Raw genomic sequence first — 23,329 nt, forward strand, 5'->3', positions numbered from 1 at the left:
AGACACAGAGGACACATCGGGCTGGTCATAGGAGGGAGACTGGCATACATTTTGGAATGAAGAAAAAAGATAATTCACAACTGGTTCAATCACACATTTGATTAAATCAAAGAAATAGACCAAGGCACAGATAAATGCAGACTAAACACGAGACACGGGACGAAGGGTTAGAGAAAATGGAAGTGAGAATGTTCGAGGCAGTCTTAATAACTGATACTAGTGGATGCTCTAACAGCCGATATAACCAGGAAATTCATAAATTCTATTTTTATATTCTGAACTATATAAAGCATTGAAATAGAGGTTTATTTTTTAAAAACACTTTTCACTGCATCAGGACAAAGGGTACACAGCATATGTTAGTTTTAATCTTTGTGTGCTTGTATGTCTGTATATATTTGTGTTTATTGAGTACTGAACAAGAGGAAAGTAGCTCTGATGATGATCTTAATAGAGCAGTATAGAAGTAATGGTACACATTCTTAGTGTGTGTGTGTGTGCGTGTGTGTTTGTGCTTGTGTGTGCATGCATGTATATCAGTGTGTCTGAAAATGGCTGAAAAAACATCTATTGTAATTCTGAACATGAGAATAGCCATTGTAAGATTGTATGAGAGCGGGGCATCAACATCAGTAGGTATACACACACACACACACGCACACACACACACACACACACACACACACACACACACACAAACACTCATTATAACAATGTCAACAGTTACAACAACAGCAACGGCTACAACAACATGAGGGAGCGACACACAAATCAGGAAGTCCAGTTACAATCCCCCCACTCGTACAAATGACTATAGGTTTCTGTTCACGTCCGTCCTCTGATGGAACCAGAGATTCTTCTCCAAGGTGCCTTCTAGCTTTGTGCTTGCAAGAAAACCTTTTAGCTTTTTTTTTGTATTGTACAAATCTTTTTTTTCTCCTGCCACGTCACCCGAGTTTGTGCTTGTTTTCCTTGTAGTTATTCAATTTTTTTTTTCTTTTTTGTTTGTTGCTGTCGTTGCAAGAAATGTGACCTCCTAGCTCAGCGTGGCTGAGGAAGCGGTCTCCGTCTCGCCCGGAGTCTTCATGTGAAGCGTGGACGCTGGAAAATGATTGTGCTCTCCACCTTCCCCGGAGCCCTCTGGGGCTAGGCTGTGATTCGCTGGGCTGCAGAGGTCAGAGGTTGTCTGGGAGGAGCCTCCAGAGTCATGGAAGCGCGCCGCGAGAGCTCCGCGGAGTGGCAGCAGCCAGCCCCTGCAGAGCTCCTCCACAGGGCACAGGGCTGCATGGGAAGAGCCTACTGTCACACGCACACACACACTCCCTAACACACACTCCTAAATACACGCATCTTAATGCACACACACACACACACACACACACTCCCTAACACACACTCCTAAATACACACATCTTAATGCACACACACACTCCCTAACACACACTCCTAAATACACGCATCTTAATCCACACACACACACACACACACACACACACACAAACACACACACACACACACTCCTAAACACACACTCCTAAACAACTCCTAAATACACACACCTTAATACACTAACAAACACACACATACACGCATGCACGCCTAAACACACTCTCCTAAACACACACACCTTAATACACACACAGACAGACACACACACACACACAGACACACTCCTAAACACGCAGACACATATACACACACACACACACACACACACACACACACACTCACAGATGGCTAGCTTCAAGCCATGTTTCGGGACATACACATGTACGCGCGGAAAGGAGAATTGGGTCCGGAGGGTTATGGGTAAAGCATCGGCCAGCAGATCAATCCAGCATGGCGTCCAGTTGGTCCGCCAGGTCGTCAAACATGCTGCCGATGTCATCCAAGATGGAGGCGGAGGGGTTTCCAGGTTGAGATCTGGGAAATGGACCAAAGACAACCGGTGTGTTGCATTGTAAACACTGCAGCCTTGCAGCAGATGCACAACGAGTGCCATTTCAGCGCAGATGCTGCTGTGCCGTTTTCTCTAGTTTATTGGAAAGAAAATCGGTGTGAAACTACTGTTATTCATCATTAAATATCTTCCTAAGGGGCTTTTAATTCAACTGGAGGGAGTCTTTATGTATCATGTGTCGGTTGGCTCTGCTTGATTATGTCGGATAAAAACGAAAGGACAGAACGGGTAACATTACATTGGCCTTTGGAAAAAAGGGACACAGTATTATTGTCCGGTACATTATCATCGGGAGGATGTACAAAAGGTCAGAAGGTACAAAACCCGGAGCCTGGACACTAGGTAAATGAAATGACATTGATGGATGAGGTTCACCTCTGTGCCGTATGCTTACTCACTTGTTTTCGTGCTCCTCCGTTTGGACGTTGTGTTCGACCGCCTGCAGAGCCGCAGCCAGAGAAGCCCTGTGCTCCTCGACACTGTGATGCACCTCCTTCCTCCCTTCCACCGCCTCCTCCTTTATCGCTTCCACCCACTGCTCCACCTCCACCTCCTCCTCCGCCCTCCTCCTCTCCCTCTCTTGCTCCTCCATGTTCTTCCTCTCCTCCTTCTCTCTCCTCCTCCTTCGCCTCCTCCTCTCCTCCTCTTCCGCGCTTCTCCTCGCCGCCTCCTCCTCCTCCTCCCTCTCCTTCTCCTCCTCGGCCTCCCTCCCCCCCAGGTCGATGGAGAGGCCGGCGATGGAGGAGCGGGGCGGTTTGACGGGGTGAGGGGAAGGGGTGGAGGGGCTCTGGGCGGGGGAGGTGTTGGTGAGTGGGAGCCCCGGGGAGAGGGACGGGACGGAGTGGGGGTCCGGGGCCGGGGTTGGGGACCCCGCCACGGGGAAGGCGGACCTATGGGCGGAGGATGGGCTTGTGGCCAGAGGGCTGGGGGCTATGCTTGGGACTAGAGGGATAGGGGCTAGTTTGCTGGGGGCTAGGGGGCTGCTGGCTAGGGGGCTGCTGGCTAGGGGGCTGGGGCTCATGGCTGCAGAGGCGGCCGCTGTCTTGACTGGTTTGGGGGCCGTTGGAGGACCACGGGGCTTCGGGGAGACGGGGGGCGGGGCACGCTTGGTCTCTGGGGGGTTGAGGACAGAAAGCAAGTCAATCAGCTTCCTGATCGCCCATAACACAACACAATCAGCTTCCTGATCGCCCATAACACAACACAATCAGCTTCCTGATCGCCCATAACACAACACAATCAGCTTCCTGACCGCCCATAACACAACACAATCAGCTTCCTGATCGCCCATAACACAACACAATCAGCTTCCTGATTGCCCATAACACAACACAATCAGCTTCCTGATCGCCCATAACACAACACAATCAGCTTCCTGATCGGCCATAACACAACACAATCTTCTTCCTGATCGCCCATAACACAACACAATCTGCTTCCTGATCGCCCATAACACAACACAATCAGCTTCCTGATCGCCCATAACACAAAACAATCTGCTTCCTGACCGCCCATAACACAACACAATCAGCCTCTTGATCGCCCATAACACAACACAATCTGCTTCCTGATCGCCCATAGCACAACACCATCAGCTTCCTGATCGCCCATAACACAACCCAACCAGCTTCCTGGTGATCATGTTCAGGATATTTGTCTGCTACAGGAAAGCAAGTGCTTTCTCCTGCCCTCAAGTGATAAAACATGCTAATACGTGCTAATAATTAAATAGCATTAAAGTGTATGTTTGAGTGTGGACTGAGTGTGTGAGTGTGTGAGTGTGAGTGTGTGTGAGTGTGAGTGTGAGTGTGTGTGAGTGTGTGTGAGTGTTAGTATGTGAGTGTGTGAATGTGAGTGTGTGTGATTTTTAGTGTGTGAGTATGTGAGTTTGTGAATGTGTGAATGTGTGAGTGAGTGTTAATGTGTGAGTGTTACTGTGTGAGTATGTGAGTGTGTGTGAGTTTGTGAGTGAGTGTTAGTGTGTGAGTGTGTCTGAGTTTTAGTGTGTGAGTGTGTGTGATTATGTGAGTGTGTAAGTGTGTGAGAGTGTGTGAGTGAGTGTTACTGTATGAGTATGTGAGTGTGTGTGAGTGTGCGTGTGTGTGTGAGTGAGTGTGAGTGTGTGAGTGAGTGAGTGTGTGTGTGTGTGTGAGTGTGTGTGTGTGTGTGTGTGTGAGCCTGCGTCCCACCAGGGCTCTGCGCCGTGTCCTCATAGCTGTCGGGGCCTGGCAGCGGGACCTTGCGTGTCGGCGTGGTGGGCTCCACGTGGCTCCTCCTCAGAGTGCCGCCGGTGGGCTTGGGCGAGAGGGGGGGCCTCAGAGACTTCCGAGCCTCCATCCACTCACAGCTCTCCCCGTCGCCCTCCGGCCTATCACAGAGTTCCGTCGCCGGCTTGCGCCGCAGCACCACCGCCGCCACCCCGTTCTGCTGCGGCTGCTCAGGGCCAATGGGATGGCCGCTCGGCGTCCGGGCGCCGGCCTCCGGTTGGTCGGCGCCGGGAGCGTCGGACGTGCGCGGCCTCCGGCGGATGGTGTCGGTGGCGCCCGCGGTAACCGTGGCGACCGCGGGGTCGGCCCCGCCCGCGTCCCTGGGCTTCTGCGGCGCCGGCCTCCTCCGGAGCGTGGCGTTGCCGTCGCCGACCGCGCAGCCGGGCGCGGCCACGGTGGAGCGGGGGCGGGGCTCCGGGCGGGGCTGGCTGGGTCGCCGGGGCGACGGGTCGGCCGGGTCGCCCGGCGCGCCCTCGATCGGCCCGCTGATGGTCCGGCGCCGGCTGATGAGGTCGTCCTCCTCGGAGCCCAGGCCGCCGGCGTTGGTTTGGCGGCGGAGGACAGGGGGGCTCGCCTGGGGAACACAGGTAAACAACAGATAGGTAAACAACGGACAGGTAAACAACGGACAGGTAAACAACGGACAGGTAGACAACAGACAGGTAAACAACGGACAGGTAAACAACAGACAGGTAAACAACGGCCAGGTAAACAACGGACAGGTAGACAACGGACAGGTAAACAACGGACAGGTAAACAACGGACAGGTAAACAACGGACAGGTAAACAACGGACAGGTAAACAACAGACAGGTAAACACACTATCAACCACAACAGAAAACGCTAATTCTGAAATACTGTCCCTTTGGGGAAAGATATGAGTACATAAGATTAACTTTATTTATCCCAGTCTGAGGATATTCAGTTAAGGCAGCCCAAGAGTCGAAAGTAGAGGAAAAGAGTGAATAAGTGATAAATAACTACCCCAAATGGTCATAAAGATTGAAATGAAGACAGAGCTATAGAAGCTAAAGGAGTGAGCTGGTTTCCACGTAACATCAACAAGTAGAGGCACCTGTAGGTAGCTGTTACTGCCTCCCATGGTCCGGGGCAGGGTTTTGGCCCCGCCCCCGATGGACGACTCCAACATGGCGGCCAGGCTGCGCACACTGCCGGAGGGGCCCTCGGACCTCTCCAGGCCCCCGGACCCCTGGGCCCTCAAGGCGGACCCCAGGCTCCCACAGTCGCTGGCCCGTCTCTCCCGGTAGCTGGGGGGTCCCAGGAGCCCGTCCCCGTGGTGGCCCCGGCCGTCCCCCTCCCCGTCGCCCCCGGTGATGGAGGAGCAGGACCTCTTGGGCGGGGTCGGGGGCCGGCCCTTCCGCCGCGGCCGCAGGGTGACGGAGGACTGGCTGCGGTTGACGCTGATGTCGTTGGCGGCGGGCTCGCTGAGGTCCGAGCTGCTGCGGCACACCGTGGCGTACCTGGGGGCGGAGTCGGAGTCCGCCGAGGAGGAGGAGCCTCCGCCGCCGCCGATCAGGCTGTGGGTTCTCCGCCGCTCCTCCTCCGCGCTGGGCAGGCGCAGCATCGGGACCCCCGCCCCGTCCAGGCCTGCGGCAGCGGCGGCAGCGTGGGGGGCAGGGCGGGGCCGGGCGCGGGGCGAGGCGTGCTGGCCGCGCACGTGGGTGGGGGTCTGGGGCGGGGTGGGGCTGGGCGTGTGTGCGTGGGAGACGGCGTGGCCGGGTCGGGTCTTGGCCAGGGGGCTGGGGTCGGGCTCCCGGGGCTCCCGGGCGCCGGCGCCGTTGCCACCCCCCGGGCTGGAGGGAGGGGTCAGGGCGGGGTCGGACCCCCGCTCCCCCCTCTGCAGCTCCTTCAGCCTCCTGACCCCCAGCATCAGCTTCTTCTGGTGCCCTGGGGGGCGGGGAGCAGATCAGGAGAACCAGCCCTTAGACGCTGTTTGTATTGTTGTTGTTCTGTCTTTAAGACTGATATTCTATTCATAGCGGTTTGGCAAAAACACGAAACATCCCCGGAGGGAAGCACTTGAACGTGGGCGGGAATAACAACACTTAGTTACAAAAGATTTAAATAAGCACATTACAATTCACCATCAAATCCCACATTGCACTTCAGAGAAGGAGCTCCCATTTATTGTAGGATATGCAATGTGCCTGTTTCATCATCATACACTTTCAATCTCCCCTCTGCATCTCTCTTTCCCTCCGTGTCTGGGGCAGGAGAGTGGTCTGGAGGCGGCTGTGTCTCACCCAGCTTGCTGATGCCGATCTCCTGCAGGTCCTCAAGGCTGATGTCAGAGACAAAATCGATGTTCTCATATCCGTTCTGCACCAGAACCTGGTAGTACTGACTGAGGCCCAGATGAGACAGCCACTCTGCCAGGTTTGCCTACACACACACACACACACACACACACGCACAGACACACACACATCCATAGGTGAATTGGTCAGCAAGTTAATAGATAAATGACAAATCAAAGATTCTACATCAATAGACACACACACGCATGCATGCACACACACCCACATACACACACAAACACATATACACACACAAACAAACCTGCACATGAACAAACTTACACATGAACGCACATGCACGCACAGACACATATACCAACACACACCCACACCCACACTCACAAACACAAATACACAAACACACATGTAGTTGAAAAGGTCAGCCCGTTAATAGAAGCTAAATGTTAATGAAATAAATAGATGAATAGACCAATAGGACAATACGTGAATATGTTATAGCAGAATAGCAATAGCAGTCAGGAGTCTTGCTCAGGGACGACTGACAATCAATCAAACTAGCAACCTTCCGGTTCCAGTCAACCCGCTCTACCTCTTGAGCTTTAAAGTGAACATGAATATGTGATTACACTAACAGGTAAATAAAGAGGTTGATAAATAAAGTGAACAAGTGAATGTGTGAACAGCCAGGAGACTCACAGGCTTGTGGTCTGGTAGCCACCCTGTGGAGGGAAGCTTGCTGATCTCTGAGCCCAGCTTCTTACGATGTCCAGGTTTCATCACCCCGATGGCTGTCAAGTCCTTCAACACAACACACAGTCCTGGACATTAAGTCCCCTCACCACACCCGAGTAGGTTTCCTTCAGCTGAATACTGACTCTGTAATGCATAGTCCATAGGAGCTGTTCATGTTTGAGTAAAGTTCAAGTTATGTGTGTGCCCCCCTGCACAAAGGAAGTTTACACAGACGCACAAAGGAATTATGCACAGACACAGACACACACACACACAATAACACACACACACACACACACACACACACACACACATGCAGTGCACATGCACATGCACAGATATGCAAAATACACTGACACACACACTCACACATCAAAACAAGACAAACAAGGAGACGCATTCATATTTTCAACGTGGTAGAAGACAAACGGCCATGTTGGGGCGTAGCGATGTGTATGAAGATATGACAGAAGGGGACACATGGCTGCTTGAGGCACAGGACTCACACCGGGGTCAGGGGACAAGAGACAGGAGGGTCATGATGACATCATCCAGGTCAGGGGGCGAAGCTGATTGGACAGCTGGGCTTGCTGGGCGGAGCCTTGACAGACAAGGGACAGGGGGCGGGGCAGGAGGTATCAGTGGGCATGACCTTACCTCAGGGGTCATGCGGCTAACGGTGTCTAGATCGTATCCGGCGGTGAGGAAGTGGGTTGTGTAGAACTGCAGCTGAAACTCACCCAGCCATGCCACTACCGCCTCCTTCTACAACACAGAACACAGAACACTACTATCTGGTTCAAGAGCACAGGACGTAGAACATTACGACCTGGTTCTAACGCAACGGAAGCAGAACATTACTACCTGGTTCTACAGCACAGGAAGTACAACAGAACCATCTGGTTCTAGAGCACAGGACGTAAAACGTTACTACCTGGTTCTAACGCACAGGAAATACACCACTACTACCTTGTTCTACAGCACAGGACGTAAAACGTTACTACCTGGTTCTTCAGCACAGGAAATAGAACACTACTACCTGGTTCTAGAGTGCAGTACGTAGGACATTACTACCTGGTTCTACACCACAGGAAATAGAACAGAACTTCATGCTACTAAAACACAGATCTCAGGTAGATAAATGGTTCTACAGCACAGAACATAGAACACTACTACCTGGTTCTACAGCCGACAAAATAGAACACTAGTACCTGGTTCTACGAGCACGGAACATAGAACACTACTACCTGGTTTTACAGCACAGAACATAGAACACTGCTACCTGGTTCTACAGCAGACAACATGGTTCTACATCGTTGAACATTGAACACCACCTGATTGTACCAGACATGGAACTATACATCCTGGTTCTACCACAGCAAGGATGGAACACTAGTTCCGGTTTCAACAACACAAAACAGAACAAACAACAACTGGTTCCTTCTAGAAGACAGCTATTGAAACAGTAGAGCCCAGTTTTTCTATCAAACACGATGTCTCCGAACAATGGGAGCATAGCACACAGTGAACAGCAACTTCCTTTTCGACAGCAATTCTTGCAGAAGTCCATAACATTTTTTTGCCCAGAGATAAGCCAAAGGGCTAAACAAACACCAGCCATGCATTTGAATAACTCCAAGTGACCTTTAGGATGACGGTTCAAAATACAGTTCTGAGATCACCTAGATAGCAATGACACAAACGTCATCAGAACAGCCCAGCACTTCTGTTTGCCGTGCTATAGCCCAGGGAGAGTGCTCTTACAACGCAGTGAGTAGCCTCACACGGGGAATGACCACTCATAACCATATGCATGGTGCACAAGAAGGCACATGTAAGCACCGTGATCCAGGGACACACACAGAGAGGTGCGGTCTCGCTGGTGCCTCTGGGGTATGCTACGAGGAGGGCGGGGGGTGCTATGTGGAGGGAGGTAGGTAGACAGCGACCGATACCTCCACCTGTCTGTGGCTCTGCTCTGGGGCCTCTATGGTAACACACACACACACACACACACACACACACACACACACGCACACACATACACACACACACAGTTGTTTGAGAGCCTGTGATGACATGCCAGTCCTCTGAGGAGAGCGAGAGGATGTCATGGACACACCGACGGACCCCCCCCCCCCCCCCCCCCCCTCTCAAACATAAAGACCCCCAGAAAGCTTGTGTCACGGGAACGGAAACAGGGGAGCCATGGAGGGGCTTGGAGGGGAATCCCAAACTCACTTTCCCATCCTCCTCCTCCGCTTTCCGCTCAAACGATCGCTGTTCATGCACTTGGCAGCTGGCTGTGGAACCTGAGGGGGAGAGGGAGAGAAGAGTGTTTGTGTGTGTGTGTGTGTGTGTGTGTGTGTGTGTGTGTGTGTGTGTGTGTGTGTGTGTGTGTGTGTGTGTGTGTGTGTGTGTGTGTGTGTGTGTGTGTGTGTGTGAGCAAGAGAGAAAGAGGGCAACAGTTAGAGCAGACGTTCAATAAAGCGTGTTCAGTTTTTTAAAGGAAAATATAAAATATTCCCTTTTATAGTTAAATAAAAGTACAGTACAATTAAAAGGGGTTGCACATTTGTTGCAATCTGTACCTGACCTTGTCTACCACCATTAAAGATCGACCATAAGAGGTTTTTATTGCTCAATAAATGTTTCAATTGCAGTAAAAGATTACTAAAATTGATAGTGTAAATTATGCTACAAACATTTAACGAGTGTGAGTGTATATTGCTAAACGTCTATTATGAACAGAAACCATTCCCATAATTAGCATTCAAATAACATTTGATCAGTTTAATTGATCCTCAACCAGGGGAGGTTGAATGAGGATGGATGCACTTCAGCAGCAGCGCTGTGATAAATACTGTGCTAATGATTAGTGCCTAATTAGCAGCTACACAGGGAGAATAGTGTTCCAAGTCAGACTTAAGATTCAAAATGGGGGGAGCGGGGAGTTTTGCTTTCTTTCGCTCCGTGTTAGTTTTGACCAATCACGTGGTTGGACACAGGGATCTGTGAGCCCGTAGGCTAACACTATTAATAGTCAACTGTAGAAGAAAAAAGTGTATGTTAAAGTTTCAATTGAACACCGTATAGACAGGACACTGTAGAAATACACTTATCAATCCCAAACTTCATCCATTCGAACAAAAAAGATTTCTTCAGTAATATCTCCTCAACAAAAACAAGCAAAACGTCTATCAGGCCGGGACCAGGCTCTGTGCCATCAGCCCTCAGAAGTTCCGCTATAACAAAGTAAGGTCCCTGGACCCCAGATTACAGGGAAAAAAGCAGTTAGGTTTATGAAATGAGGCGTTATTGTATTTATGCTTGTACCTGCTGACTGCTCCACAGATTGGGATTGCTCCATGAGGTGTTCTTTAGCCTTCACTGACTGAGCCAACACAGTAGCCAGGAGCTAAACACGGACGCACACACACACACACACACACACACACACACACACACACACGCACACACACACACACACACGTACAACACATACACTTTTATTACACACATTATTCCTGCAAAAGAAACCCTTGAGAGTTTGATGAAGATTCTTCTTTGTGTGTTCATGTCGTTTGGTCTCCTCAGTCTCAGTGTTATGTGACCCTGTCATTTCACATAAACTGCTGGGTTGTACTGTAGGCTGGAAGTGAAGGGTAATGAAAACAGACGAACCCAACAAGCTATCATGTGAACGCTCCTCGTTTTTATATCGCAGGAGAGAGGCTACTATATTCCAGTACTATATTCCAACACTCTAGTATTAACCACAATGTTGTCAGTGCTGCTATCAGCGATGAATTGCTGTTGCTTTCAGAAAAGGACAGAATTCCTTATTATTATTATTATTATTATTATTATTATTATTATTATTATTATTATTATTATCATCCTGCACTGATCGCAATGGGATAGCATGCAGTGTTAGCAGCCCTCACAGCCCTATATGAACATACGGCTCCTGCACTTACTGATGTTCTTATCACCTATTGCCGTAGCTTCAGGAGAAGAGTTTTTAATCCATTTTTCTATTCATGTGTTGTTATTGTTTTTCGGCGTTCAAACAGCATTTTATTGACTAGCTCTGAGACATCTTCCTCCACGGTCCCTCAAGGGGAAGTAAAGGTTAAAGAAGAAGATGGAGACGGTTCTGTCTTTTCCTAGTGTAACCCCCCCCCCCCCCTCACCTTGACGCCTTCCGACTGGGCGTGCAGGCCGGGGACGTTGAGGCCGTGGGGGTTGACCCCCGGCGGGGGCGTGGCGGTCTGCGGGCTGGGCGCGGGCGTGGTCAGCACGTGGGTGTTCCCGCTGCCCTGCAGGCTGCTGGTGGATCGCACGCTGCCCACGCTGCCCAGGCTGCCCACGCTGCCGCTGCGGTCCCCGCCTAGCGACACACACACACACACACACACACACACACACACCACCGCCATCAGGGGGCGCCCCCGGGTAGAGCGCAGTGACCCGGGTTTGAATCCTGTCTGTGGTCATTGGCGACATGTCCTCCCCTCTATCTCCCATAGCCTCCTCTCTGTCTCACTCTATAATAAAGTATAAAATTGCAAAGATAAATCTTAATTTTTCTTTAAAAAAGACACAACGCCATCAGACCCCCAGGGGCCCGAATTGGAGCCGTGGAGTTCAATTGCATGCGAGGGATCTAAGTCTTTTGTCGCCCCGGTATTTAGATTAGGGCCGCTGCTACAGCTCCTCTCCGGGGACAACATTGTGAGGCAGGCGTTTGTTTTGTTCGCTGTAATGAAAGCCAGCTCAGTGGTTATGATTGGAGACCTAGATAATGTGACGCATTGAGCAGGCTTTCCCTCTGTTCAGCTCATGGTGTACGGCGAGACAGTTGTATAGATTGTCTAATACAATGGAGGAGTGGGCAAGATAGCGCTACGGAAAAAGCTTCTGCTTCTTGGATAGGGATGAAAAGACACAACGCCAGGTCGCAAGCTGTGTCGACGACTTAGCCGTACGTGTGTGGACCTGCCCAACTGGATGTGTTCCAATGGCCTAGCCCTGGTGTGAAGGGAAGTCAATCGTGTGTTGACCCCTCCCCCAAAGCCCAGAATCTGACCGTTGCATACATCGCAGGCGATGGCTCTAACACACATTCTCTTGACTGTGGATTAGTTCAAATACTGAAGAAGAAAAACAAATGGGATTCTGCGCTTGCAGGATCGTTTCTATGCTATTTGCTGTTGCTCGTTGTTTGTTCACGTTCCGCATTTCCGGTTTTATCCGTTCATTTCTTAAATTAGTACAATTATACCCCAAATCCCTGCGACCTGTAATGTGAGAAGTTACCCCGAAAATCATTAACGTCTGCACTTTACGAGTTCTACAATGCGGCAATTACACTCTGAATCAATTGACCTCCCTCCTTAAGGGCTTTAGGAACAAGGCAATCAATAACAGAGTCATTCCTGTACGTGGATAGGACAGCGAGCCTCCACCTGAGAGGTTACCTGCGAGGGGCTTACGCAGCACCCAGATGTCCTCGCTGGTGCTGCCCTGCTGGAGGGTGGGGGAACCCTGCGGGCTAGGCTCTGCAGTCCTCGAACCTAATAAACACACACACACACGCACAAACACACACAAACATGCACACACAGCACGCACAGACACACACACACACACACACACATACAAACACACACCCACAGCACACACATAAATGGAAGCGCACATATTCAACCGCAGGCACGCACAAACACACAAACGCACACACGTGTACGCACGTGCACGCACACACGCACACACACACATAATCACACAGACAGATAGTCATTTAACTTTCGAGATTGTTACCAAGTCCGAAACAGCTATGAAATGGTACATCAAATATGCATGAAAAATATTCACCAGATTTAACTTGCTTGTATGCTATTTTGATTAAAAGCAGTTTCCACTGATGTGTTCATGCAAGTGCACGGGCAGTATACGGCAAAACTCAGATTCTTCACACCCATCCACACACCTCCAGGTGCACGGGTTCACAAACCTTAACACACAACCTACTGTCTTCCCCACCTTGTCTACCTCCCAAAGTCTGTCGCTATCAATCCTCGCGTTATCAAAGAAGACGATAAAAAAAGAAACTTACAAAGTTGAGGCTAAGAGTGACCACTACTAGTTATGTACCTGTCTGACTCTGCTGCTCCTGAGAGGTGTACAGAGGAGGAGTGGAGAGAGGAGGAGGAGGAGGAGGAGGAGGAGGAGGTGGTGGAGGAGGTGGAGGAGGAGGAGGAGGAGGAGGAGGAGGAGGTGGTGGAGAGGTGGAGAGAGAAGGAGGCGAGAGCGGAAGCGGAACATACCCAAAGGAGGAGAAGAGGGGCAGGGACTGAGCGCCAGGGCGGGGGGGAGGGGGGAGGGGGAGGTGCAGGGGGAGGAGCTGGGAGGGGGGGTGTGACTGTCCGTTGACGGAGGCGAGGGGAAAGGGGTTGGGCCTGCGGAGCAGGAGGGTGTGGCAGTGCTGGGAGGGGGCGTGGCCTGGCCGGGATGCCGGGGGGAGGGAGGTGCAAAACACAACACAGTAACTCATCAGCAGTCAACTCAAAACAAGACAAATAGTACATCAACAAAGGAGGAAAAGAGAATGAGTCGAGAAATCTGAACCCAAATGATGAGAGTGGTCGCGTCCATATATCCACGGGGAATATATAATACTATATATAAAGATATCAACCCTCTGTACAACTCTTACTGTATCCGTAAAGCAAGGGTGAAAAATGAGCACAAGCGGTACAGTGTGGAACATGCAGATGAGGTGATTGAGGACAGGGTGCATCAGCGTTGTTTAGGGCCGCTGGGGCAGGGCGTACGAGGCCAGAACGAGTGGGCAAGAGAGAGAATGGGAGACAGTATTGACAGTCCCTCAGGGAAGCTGTGTTTGAAGATGGGGCTTGGGGGGGAAGACAAATGGGCTTCCTAGAGAGACTGATGACGCCAGCCATCCCATCTAATGACTGGCTGAAGCTACAGAAAAACACTGCTGACCACGCGCACACACAAACACACGCATTTACGCAGGCCACACACACACACACACACACACAAAAACACACACACACACACACACACACACACACACACACACACACACACAAACACAACCACAAACACATAAACATACATAGACACACACAACACTCTCTCATAGACACATACAGATATACACACAGACACACATTCTCAGACACGTACACACACACACACACACACACACACACACACCCCCCCCACACACACACACACACAGCTGCAGACACATGATGTGGGCAGTCACCTGCCCGCTTGATGATCTCCACCATGTTGGAGGGGAAGTAACCCACTCTGTCATTTCCTGTCCGGTTGTCATGGATACAGCCCTTCCATCGGCCATCAGAGTGCTGTTCCAAAACCTGCACAAATGCGACAGAAGGCTAAACCAACCCTTACATGGAACATTTTTTGGGGGATAGATTCTCTTCAACGTAGAATAAATCTCTTTAATGATAAGCACTAGGCCCAGGACAGGGTGTCTATGTTAGCATACTATGATATCATTATGTTTATTCACCGTGATGATGTCCCCGGCTTTGACGTTGAGGCTGGTGAGGTCATAGTTGTTGCAGTAATCCTTTAGCGCCCGCACCTGCATGGCTGCAGAAGCATCTGCCGGAGCCGCAGGTAAACAAAAACAGCGCACACACACACACACACACACACACACACACACACACACACACACACATACACACACACACGCACACACACACACAGCAAGCAGGGGATAAATAACAATAGCAACATACACATAGCGAGGGAATCGGATGAGGTTGAACTTATAAACCAATCCCCTTGAGAGACTTTTATAGGGGCACATGTCTCAGCCCTGTGTGTGTGTGTGTGTGTGTTTGTGTGTGTGTGTGTGTGTGTCTTCGGGGCTCACCCCTCAGCAGTTGCTTGATCTCGCGGCTGGCCTGTGTGGTGGTGAACTGGTTGACGATGTCTAGGGCCGTCTGACACAGTGTGTTCCTCACACCCGCACTGATGCCACTCTGCAAGGCAGGACACACACCTCAATACAGAGCACACACACACACACACACACGCACACCCACACACACACACACACACACACACACACACACACACATACACACACGCACACAGACACACACACACAAACACACAGAAACAGACACACAGACACACAGACACACACACAGATAGACAGACACACACACAGATAGACAGACAGACAGACAGACAGACAGACAGGCACACGCACACACACACACACACACACACACACACACACACAAACACACACACACACACACACACACACGGCGAGAGTTCACATCCACCTCAACCCATAAAACACACCCACTTCAACACACAACACACTTGTGGATGCAGACGAGTGGGTGGATACACAGACAGGCAGACAGAATAATCAATAGATGGATGAATAGATAGGTAGATGTAGGACAGATGTTGACCATATATAGGACAGATTGGTCGACACTTACGTCCAGCAGCAGGCGTACTACCTCTGTCTTCCCACAGAGGGCAGCCTGGTGCAGTGCTGTGCCAGACTCGGATTGCCTGTTGATATCTATACCAGCTTGGATCAGCAGCCTGCACACACACACACACACACACACACACACACACACACACACACACACACACACACACACACACACACACACACACACACGCATGCATGCTCACACACATGCAGGCAGGCAGGCACGCAAACACACACACACACACACGCACGCATGCATGCACGCACTCACACACACACACACACACACACACACACACACACACACACACACACACATGCATGCTCACACACATGCAGGCAGGCACGCACACGCACAAGCACACACACACACATGCACGCACGCAAGCAGGCACACATGCAAGCACACACACACACACACACCCACAAATTTAAATGGGATTGATGCCACTAGGGGAGCTTAAATCTATTTAAGATTAAAACACATGCTAAGATTACAATATCTGACCTAGAGTGAAGGCTAAAGTATATATATATATATCGGACCCTAAGCCACGATGGGTGTCTATATCGTATTAAACACACTGAGTCAAAGAGTCGGCCAAAGTAGCAGCAAGAGTCAGACAGATGGGCAGGCTGGTTAGAAGACAGTCACACACCTTTAACCACTCGTTGGGCAGAGACAGACAGATACTTAGAGAGAGTAATTGTAAGACAGACAGACTGGGGGTAAGGCAGAGCGACAGTTAGATAAAAGGGAGTCACACACTGACTGGTAGCATGGGTAGTAAAACAGACAGGGAGTAGGATCAACTGACAGCGAGTAAGACAGACAGACAGGAAGACAGGTAGTGAGACAGGTAGTAAGTCAGACAGACAGGTAGTAAGACAGACAAACAGACAGACAGACAGTTAGTAAGACAGGTAGTCAGACAGACATGTAGTAAGAGTGACCGGTCCTCAGACACTTAGTCAGACAGGTAGTCAGACAGACATGTAGTAAGAGAGACAGGTCCACAGACAGAGAGAAAGACAGGTAGTCAGACAAGACGGACAGTAAGTCAGACAGGTAGTCAGAAAGACAAGTAGTAAAAGAGTAAGGTCCTCAAACAGACAGACAGAAAGACAGGTATTAGGACAGCAAGACAGTTAGTCAGACAGGTAGTAAGACACACAGACAGTTAGTCAGACAGGGAGTCAGACGGACAGGTGGTAAGACAGCCAGACAGTTAGTCAGACAGGGAGTCAGACAGAAAGGTGGTAAGACAGACAGACTGTTAGCCAGACAGGGAGTCAGAAAGACAGGTGGTAAGACAGACAGACAGTTAGTCAGACAGACAGACAGTGAGTCAGACAGGGAGTCAGACGGACAGACAGTGAGACAGACAGGGAGTCAGACAGACAGACAGTGAGTCAGACAGGGAGTCAGACAGACAGACAGTGAGTCAGACAGACAGGCTGCCTGACCGTATGACGTCGATGTGTCCGTTCTTGGCGGCCAGGTGGAGTGGTGACACTCCGTTGGGGTCGGATGGTTTTGGCTCCAGCATGGCAGCACACATGTTACTGCTGAGCAGGAGCTGCACGACCTGGACACACACACACACACGCGCAAACACATCAATGTAAGTTGTGTGTGTGCGTGTGTGTTTGTGCGTGTATGTATGTGTCGGTGTGTTTTTTTCACAGTTTGTGTTGTGTGTGAGTATGTGTGTGTGTGTCTGTATTTACACATGTGTTCTTGTTGTTTGTGTGTTTGTGTGTGTGTGTGTGTGGCCACACATGTGTTCATGTTGTGTGTGTGTTTATGTGGGTGTATATTACTTGGTGTGAACTCACCCCAACTCGTCCAAATTCACAGGCAAGGTCTAGGGGCGTTTTTCCAGCTGAATCTGAGATACACGGATTTGACTGGTGTTGAAGCAACATCTCTGACTGCACACACACACACACACACACACACACACACACACACACACACACACACACACACACACACACACACAGATACAATAGTTGTATTACTACATTTTCATTCGGAATAAACATAATAATCACTTGACATTAAATACATGACATTACCCCATCATAGTGCCCGTGCTGAGCCGATAGGTGCAGAGGAATCTGCCCTTCGTCTGATTGGCCGTTGACAGATGAACCTGACTTCAGCAGCATTTTCATTGGTTCAGTCTTTCCCTGCCAGGCAGCATAATGTAGAGGACGCATCCCTGAACACACACAAACACACAAACACGCATCAGTCATCGCACAATGTACTATTCTTTAAGGGCAAAGTGGGTATGCAACTTAAACTTTGAATGCTCATATTGAAATTGTTTAATACTCATTCATAAAATGAGTATATGAGTAAAACCTCCTCAATGCACCCATTCTTCTACAATATTTCTAATGACTTCATCGGTTAGATATAGCATGCTGCGATACGCATAAGTTATTCATTAAAAGGAGTTATTCATTATTAATGCAGCAATGTGTACGCTTACAGTTGCTTTCATTGTTTAAATTACACATCCATTTTCATTCCGTGAAAGTACAGAAGGCAAACATCTCAGCTGTTTGCTGAGATTAATGGAACCGTTTAAACCGTTCAACTTGGAATTACAGTTTGGGCAAACACCTTATGAAATGAGACGGGGAAAGATGCTACTAAACTTCCCAGATGGGAAAGTCGTGAAAAAAAGCCGGTCAACAGGCTGGGTGAAGCGAAGATGAGGATGACATATTTATAGTAAAAGCATTTTACTAATATTTCCTCCCTGTTTATATTTTGGACGGGAAGTGGCCCGTAATGATGATGACGGGAGTACAGGAAATGTGGGTTATACCACTGTGACAGAAGATTGTGTTGATCGAACTTCAGTTCTGTGTTTACGTTTGATGTGCTTTCTTGTGTACCTTTGTTATCCTTCATATCCACTGCTGCCTGAGCCTCCAACAGCAGGGAGATCAGCTCCTTGTTTCCACTGAGAGCAGCATGGTGTAGAGGAGACAGCCTTCACACACACACACACACACACACACACACACACACATACACACGCGCGCGCACACACACCCACACATGCAAACGCACGCACACACATACACACGCACGCATACACATACACACAGACACGTGCATGCACACATGCACGTGCCACGCACACACACACACACATGCATGCACACATGCATGCAGACACGCACGCACACACACACATACACACACACACACACATGCATTCACACATGCACGCAGACACGCAGACACGCATGCACACACACACACACACACATACACACACATACACACACACACACACACACACACACGCAGACACACAGTTTATAAATACATAAATATATCAGTGCATAATCTTTGTTTGTAGAGCAGCTCCGCCCCATAGTACTCTGAAGGGAGGGAGGGAGAGAACGAGAGAGAGAGGAGCACATGACCTACTTCCATTAATAAGCAATCTCTCTCTACCCCGGAGCGGTGCGCACACTCCTCACATCTTGGTGTGTGTGCTTAATGGCTCCCTTAGGAATATCAGGGCTGCCCCCTTGAGTGAAATCAGCCAATCATCAGTTATTAGACAAGAACTTCCGTCCAATTATCAGATTCCCATCAACATAACACAGGACTAAATCGTCCAATGGATGCCAGTGAATTGGAAAGGAAAATCGAGCGTGTGCACAGTGAAAATCCTCCACAGCCATTTGGCCTGAACAGTCTGCTCAGGCTAGCATACATAGCTGTGGGCTTACACTCAGGGCCGGGGCAAGTGTGGAGAAAAAAGCGGGGACTCAATGTTCTACTAATGAACACAGTGTGATTGTGCTGCGAACGGCCGTCTTAGCAGGGCATCTGGACAGAGGCGTCACTCGAAGAGAATGTTAATCAATGGATTCAGGTCACCAACATGAGGGTAGCAGTATGATTAATATGTTGAGAAATTTAAAATCTTGAATAAATGTTCCTTAATATGTTTTGGTAGTGGAGGATATTTGGTACAAATGACACCTCTTGGTAACCACTACTCTAACGACAGTTTAACATTCGACTCATATATATATATATATATATATATATATATATATATATATATACGTGTGTGAACTAATTATATTTTTGTAGCAGAGATTGAAACAGCACTATCCTCTTTCCTTCGAACAGCGAGATAGAGAGCAGGAGGAGGAGGGGAGGTGTTAGCATTGAGACTGAGGATTTATATCATGACAGAGAGCGGGCACAGAAGGAGAAGGAGTATGAGGAGAAGATGAGGAGGGTGAAGAATGGTGGTAATGTAGACGTTTCTTACCCATCCGGGTCCTGGATGTTCACATTCACCCGCTTGGGTGCTCCCAACAGCTCTGAAATTAGAATAGAATGAGGTGAGGTCTTTCAGGGACGGGAGTTTAATCTTGCTGTAATTCCACATTCCAGCATGTACTTCAGCTTATCTTCGTCATATCATAGTGATCTTCATCCCGAGGGCTGATTTCTTCAGTGTGTCGTTTACAGATCCCAGACTACTTGCATGGATTCAACAGATGTCTACTTTGACCTACACTCCAAACAGTTCCTCATAGATCAGACCACGTGCAGGGGTAGTGACGCTGGCTAGACCTAGCTCTGTCTTGGCCGTGTCACTAAAAAGGAAGCCCCAAATTCATCTAACTAGGGCTGGGACCAAATATGGCTGAACGTCCGACTATAAATAAGGTCATAGTCGGACGTTCTTCCCAGGGTACAACCACATTTGACAGTATTTGCATAACAAATGACATTTACAACAACGAGATGAAGGACGAGGAAGGGCATAACCGATTACTTGACTTTCTTCCATAATATATATTAATTTTCTTCATCGCTCTGTATCCTACCTTATGTTCACTGATTATATATGTATTCCTTTGATCACAGTTTTAATTCTGTAGTATTGACACAATGGCCTAGGTTTTCCAAATTCCTTATATGGCTACACTGTCCTTAAACACAGGACAACCGACAGTAACTACAACCACCAACTTCAAATCTAATCTCACAATTACATTTCATACACAGACCATGTGTGTAAAATACAGGAGCCTTCATGAGCATTATACGTTTATATTATTATTATATAATTTATATAACTTATACGTTTAGTGCTGCATTACTGTGAACAAACTGTACTAGAAGAGGAACGACCTCACACTGCATTGTAACCAGGATCGGATGCACACATACACACACACACACACACACACACACACACACACACACACACACACACACACACACACACGCATGTACTGACACACCAATACACACACACACACACACACACACACACACACACACACACACAGGGTGAGAGCAGACTGTTTTTCTCTCCTTTTTTTTGCTCAAACCCTTTTAATCCAAGGGATGTAATCTGTAGCTGCTCTGTAATCTGTTGAAAAACTCCTCTCTCTCTCTCTCTCTCTCTCTCTCTCTCTCTCTCTCTCTCTCTCTCTCTCTATCTCTCTCCCACTCTCTCTATCTCTCAGTCCTTGGCTTCTGTCCCTATATCCTGATGCCTCATACTCTAATTTTCTTAGTAATTTGCCAAAGAGACTGTGTTGATTGATGGATCGCTTGTTCTGTAAAACTATCATCTCTACTGCTTCTGCCGCCTTGTGTGTGTGCGTTTATCAGATTTTGTGTTTGTGTCTGTGTTTCTTTGTGTGTGTGTGTGTGTGTATGTGTGTGTGTGTGTGTGTGTGTGTATGTGTGTGTGTGTGTGTGTGTGTGTGTGTGTGTGTGTGTGTGTGTGTGTGTGTGTGTATGTCTGTGTGTGTGTGTTTTTGTCTGTGTGAAAGTTTGTGTGTGTCTCACTTTGCATTTGTGCATTTATCTGTGTTCGTGTGTTTGAGTGGGTGTGTGTCTGTGTGTGTGCATTTTTTCCTATTATGGACTAAATCCCAGCCCTTCCCCCATGCGGGCAGTCAATGAGCGCCAATATCTGTGTCACTGTCTAGTGGGGAGCCTTTCAAATAAAAAGAAAATTGTACACCAGCCAGTCAGCTGGTGAACCAACACTGATTTAATTCATTATATATTGCCAGTTAAAAAGGCTAACTGCTAACAAGCTAACAGCTTTTTGGCAAGCATTCTGTGGTTTGTTAGCATTGACCTTGTCATCAGGCTACCTCAGGTCCTGTCTAGGTTTGGTGACGTGGAACCATTACAAGTATTGTGAGGACAAAGATACGTTGTTATTGACAATTAGGAAAATAAATTGATAGAGTTGATATTGTGAATACGAGTCAGTATCAAGGTAAAACACAGGGTTGTAATAGTTGCGGTAGTATTTGATTTATATTAAATGTATTGTTTACAGAGCCATTCAATTGTATCCATCTGACTAGTATACAACGCACAATAAATGTAGGCGATGACTAGTTAACAGAGACAGAAAACCAAATCTCGTTTTGTTTTTTTCTAAATACACAGGTTTGTAGCTTTGAAGTCGACATTGTGTAGCCTAACATTTCAACTAGATTGTAACTTAAAATAACTGGGACATTTCTGTAGTCAATGCTAATCAATAGTAATTTCAGTAATGTTGTCAATAAAATCACACATTCTACCAATCCAGCATTCTACAAGCTGGCCAGCCCGTACCTCCATCCTTTTTTACAAGAATCTTACTATGTACACTCCCCAAACCCTCACACTCAATCCACCCAGCAAAGTAATTCATTTATATTAACATTATATTGCACATATACTGTATCAGGTTTACTTTAAAGTTCAAAGAGGTGCCTTCATACAGTGAGTAATCTTTCACTGATACAATTGGTAGAAGCAGATCCGCTCAGACTGTAGCTTGACATTACTGACTCCTTTGAGTCTATACAAATCGTATAGCTCTTAATTATAGATGTCTTCAAAACATAAAGAAGGGATTTAGAGCAGAAATGTATTTGGAAACTAAACTTTAACTTAAGTCTTTGCTTTTAAGTGATATCTTGTGATGTCAACAGCTTACATTGGCACCGTTCCTTCCTTTCTTCATGTCTGTAATAATCAAGATTTCGAACAGAAAGGAGAACTGAAGTATGGAGCTGTGGTTCGCCTCAATTACCTTAATTTCATTTCACAATATCAAGAGACAAAGCTTTTAACAGGTAGGCACACAAACAGCCGTGATAAGCAGTGAGAAACGATAATGTGTTATACCATGGAACTGGACTAGTTAGGGTGATGAATGATTATGACCTGACTAGTTAGGGCAATGCATGGTACCATAGAACTGGACTAGTTAGGGTATTGCATGATACCATTATGACTGGACTAGTTAGGGTAATGCGTGGTACTATAGAACTGGATTAGTCAGGGTATTGCATGATACCATGATGACTGGACTAGTTAGGGTAATGCGTGGTACTATAGAACTGGACTAGTCAGGGTATTGCATGATACCATTATGACTGGACTAGTTAGGGTAATGCGTAGTACTATAGAACTGGACTAGTCAGGGTATTGCATGATACTATAGAACGGGACTAGTTTGGGTAAAACATG

The 23,329-nt window shown here is 48.3% G+C and overlaps 2 protein-coding genes across 2 annotated transcripts in view; both read right to left on the bottom strand.

Annotated features, from left to right (window-relative positions):
• Nucleotides 1-23,329, bottom strand: part of LOC307070832 (protein disulfide-isomerase) — a gene marked incomplete at its 5' end in the record, with an annotated part of 165,474 nt that overhangs the window by 25,346 nt on the left and 116,799 nt on the right. The gene's annotated exons all lie outside the window — the stretch shown is intronic.
• The window catches only part of LOC307071364 (caskin-1-like), a gene marked incomplete at both ends in the record, with an annotated part of 23,930 nt that continues 2,430 nt past the window's right edge, over nt 1,830-23,329 (bottom strand). The window contains 21 exons of the mRNA XM_079730350.1: nt 1,830-1,923; nt 2,359-3,073; nt 4,150-4,801; nt 5,303-6,135; nt 6,492-6,630; nt 7,203-7,304; nt 7,896-8,003; nt 9,480-9,550; nt 10,575-10,656; nt 11,435-11,631; nt 12,722-12,817; nt 13,398-13,745; nt 14,542-14,656; nt 14,815-14,909; nt 15,187-15,295; nt 15,773-15,881; nt 17,242-17,363; nt 17,614-17,709; nt 17,857-18,002; nt 18,691-18,788; nt 20,097-20,148. Coding sequence (XP_079586476.1) covers nt 1,830-1,923; nt 2,359-3,073; nt 4,150-4,801; nt 5,303-6,135; nt 6,492-6,630; nt 7,203-7,304; nt 7,896-8,003; nt 9,480-9,550; nt 10,575-10,656; nt 11,435-11,631; nt 12,722-12,817; nt 13,398-13,745; nt 14,542-14,656; nt 14,815-14,909; nt 15,187-15,295; nt 15,773-15,881; nt 17,242-17,363; nt 17,614-17,709; nt 17,857-18,002; nt 18,691-18,788; nt 20,097-20,148 — 4,379 coding nt within the window. The remainder of the gene's footprint in view (nt 1,924-2,358; nt 3,074-4,149; nt 4,802-5,302; nt 6,136-6,491; nt 6,631-7,202; nt 7,305-7,895; nt 8,004-9,479; nt 9,551-10,574; nt 10,657-11,434; nt 11,632-12,721; nt 12,818-13,397; nt 13,746-14,541; nt 14,657-14,814; nt 14,910-15,186; nt 15,296-15,772; nt 15,882-17,241; nt 17,364-17,613; nt 17,710-17,856; nt 18,003-18,690; nt 18,789-20,096; nt 20,149-23,329) is intronic.

Source organism: Pollachius pollachius, assembly GCF_949987615.1.
Source record: "Pollachius pollachius genome assembly, chromosome: 2".
NCBI lineage: Eukaryota > Metazoa > Chordata > Actinopteri > Gadiformes > Gadidae > Pollachius > Pollachius pollachius.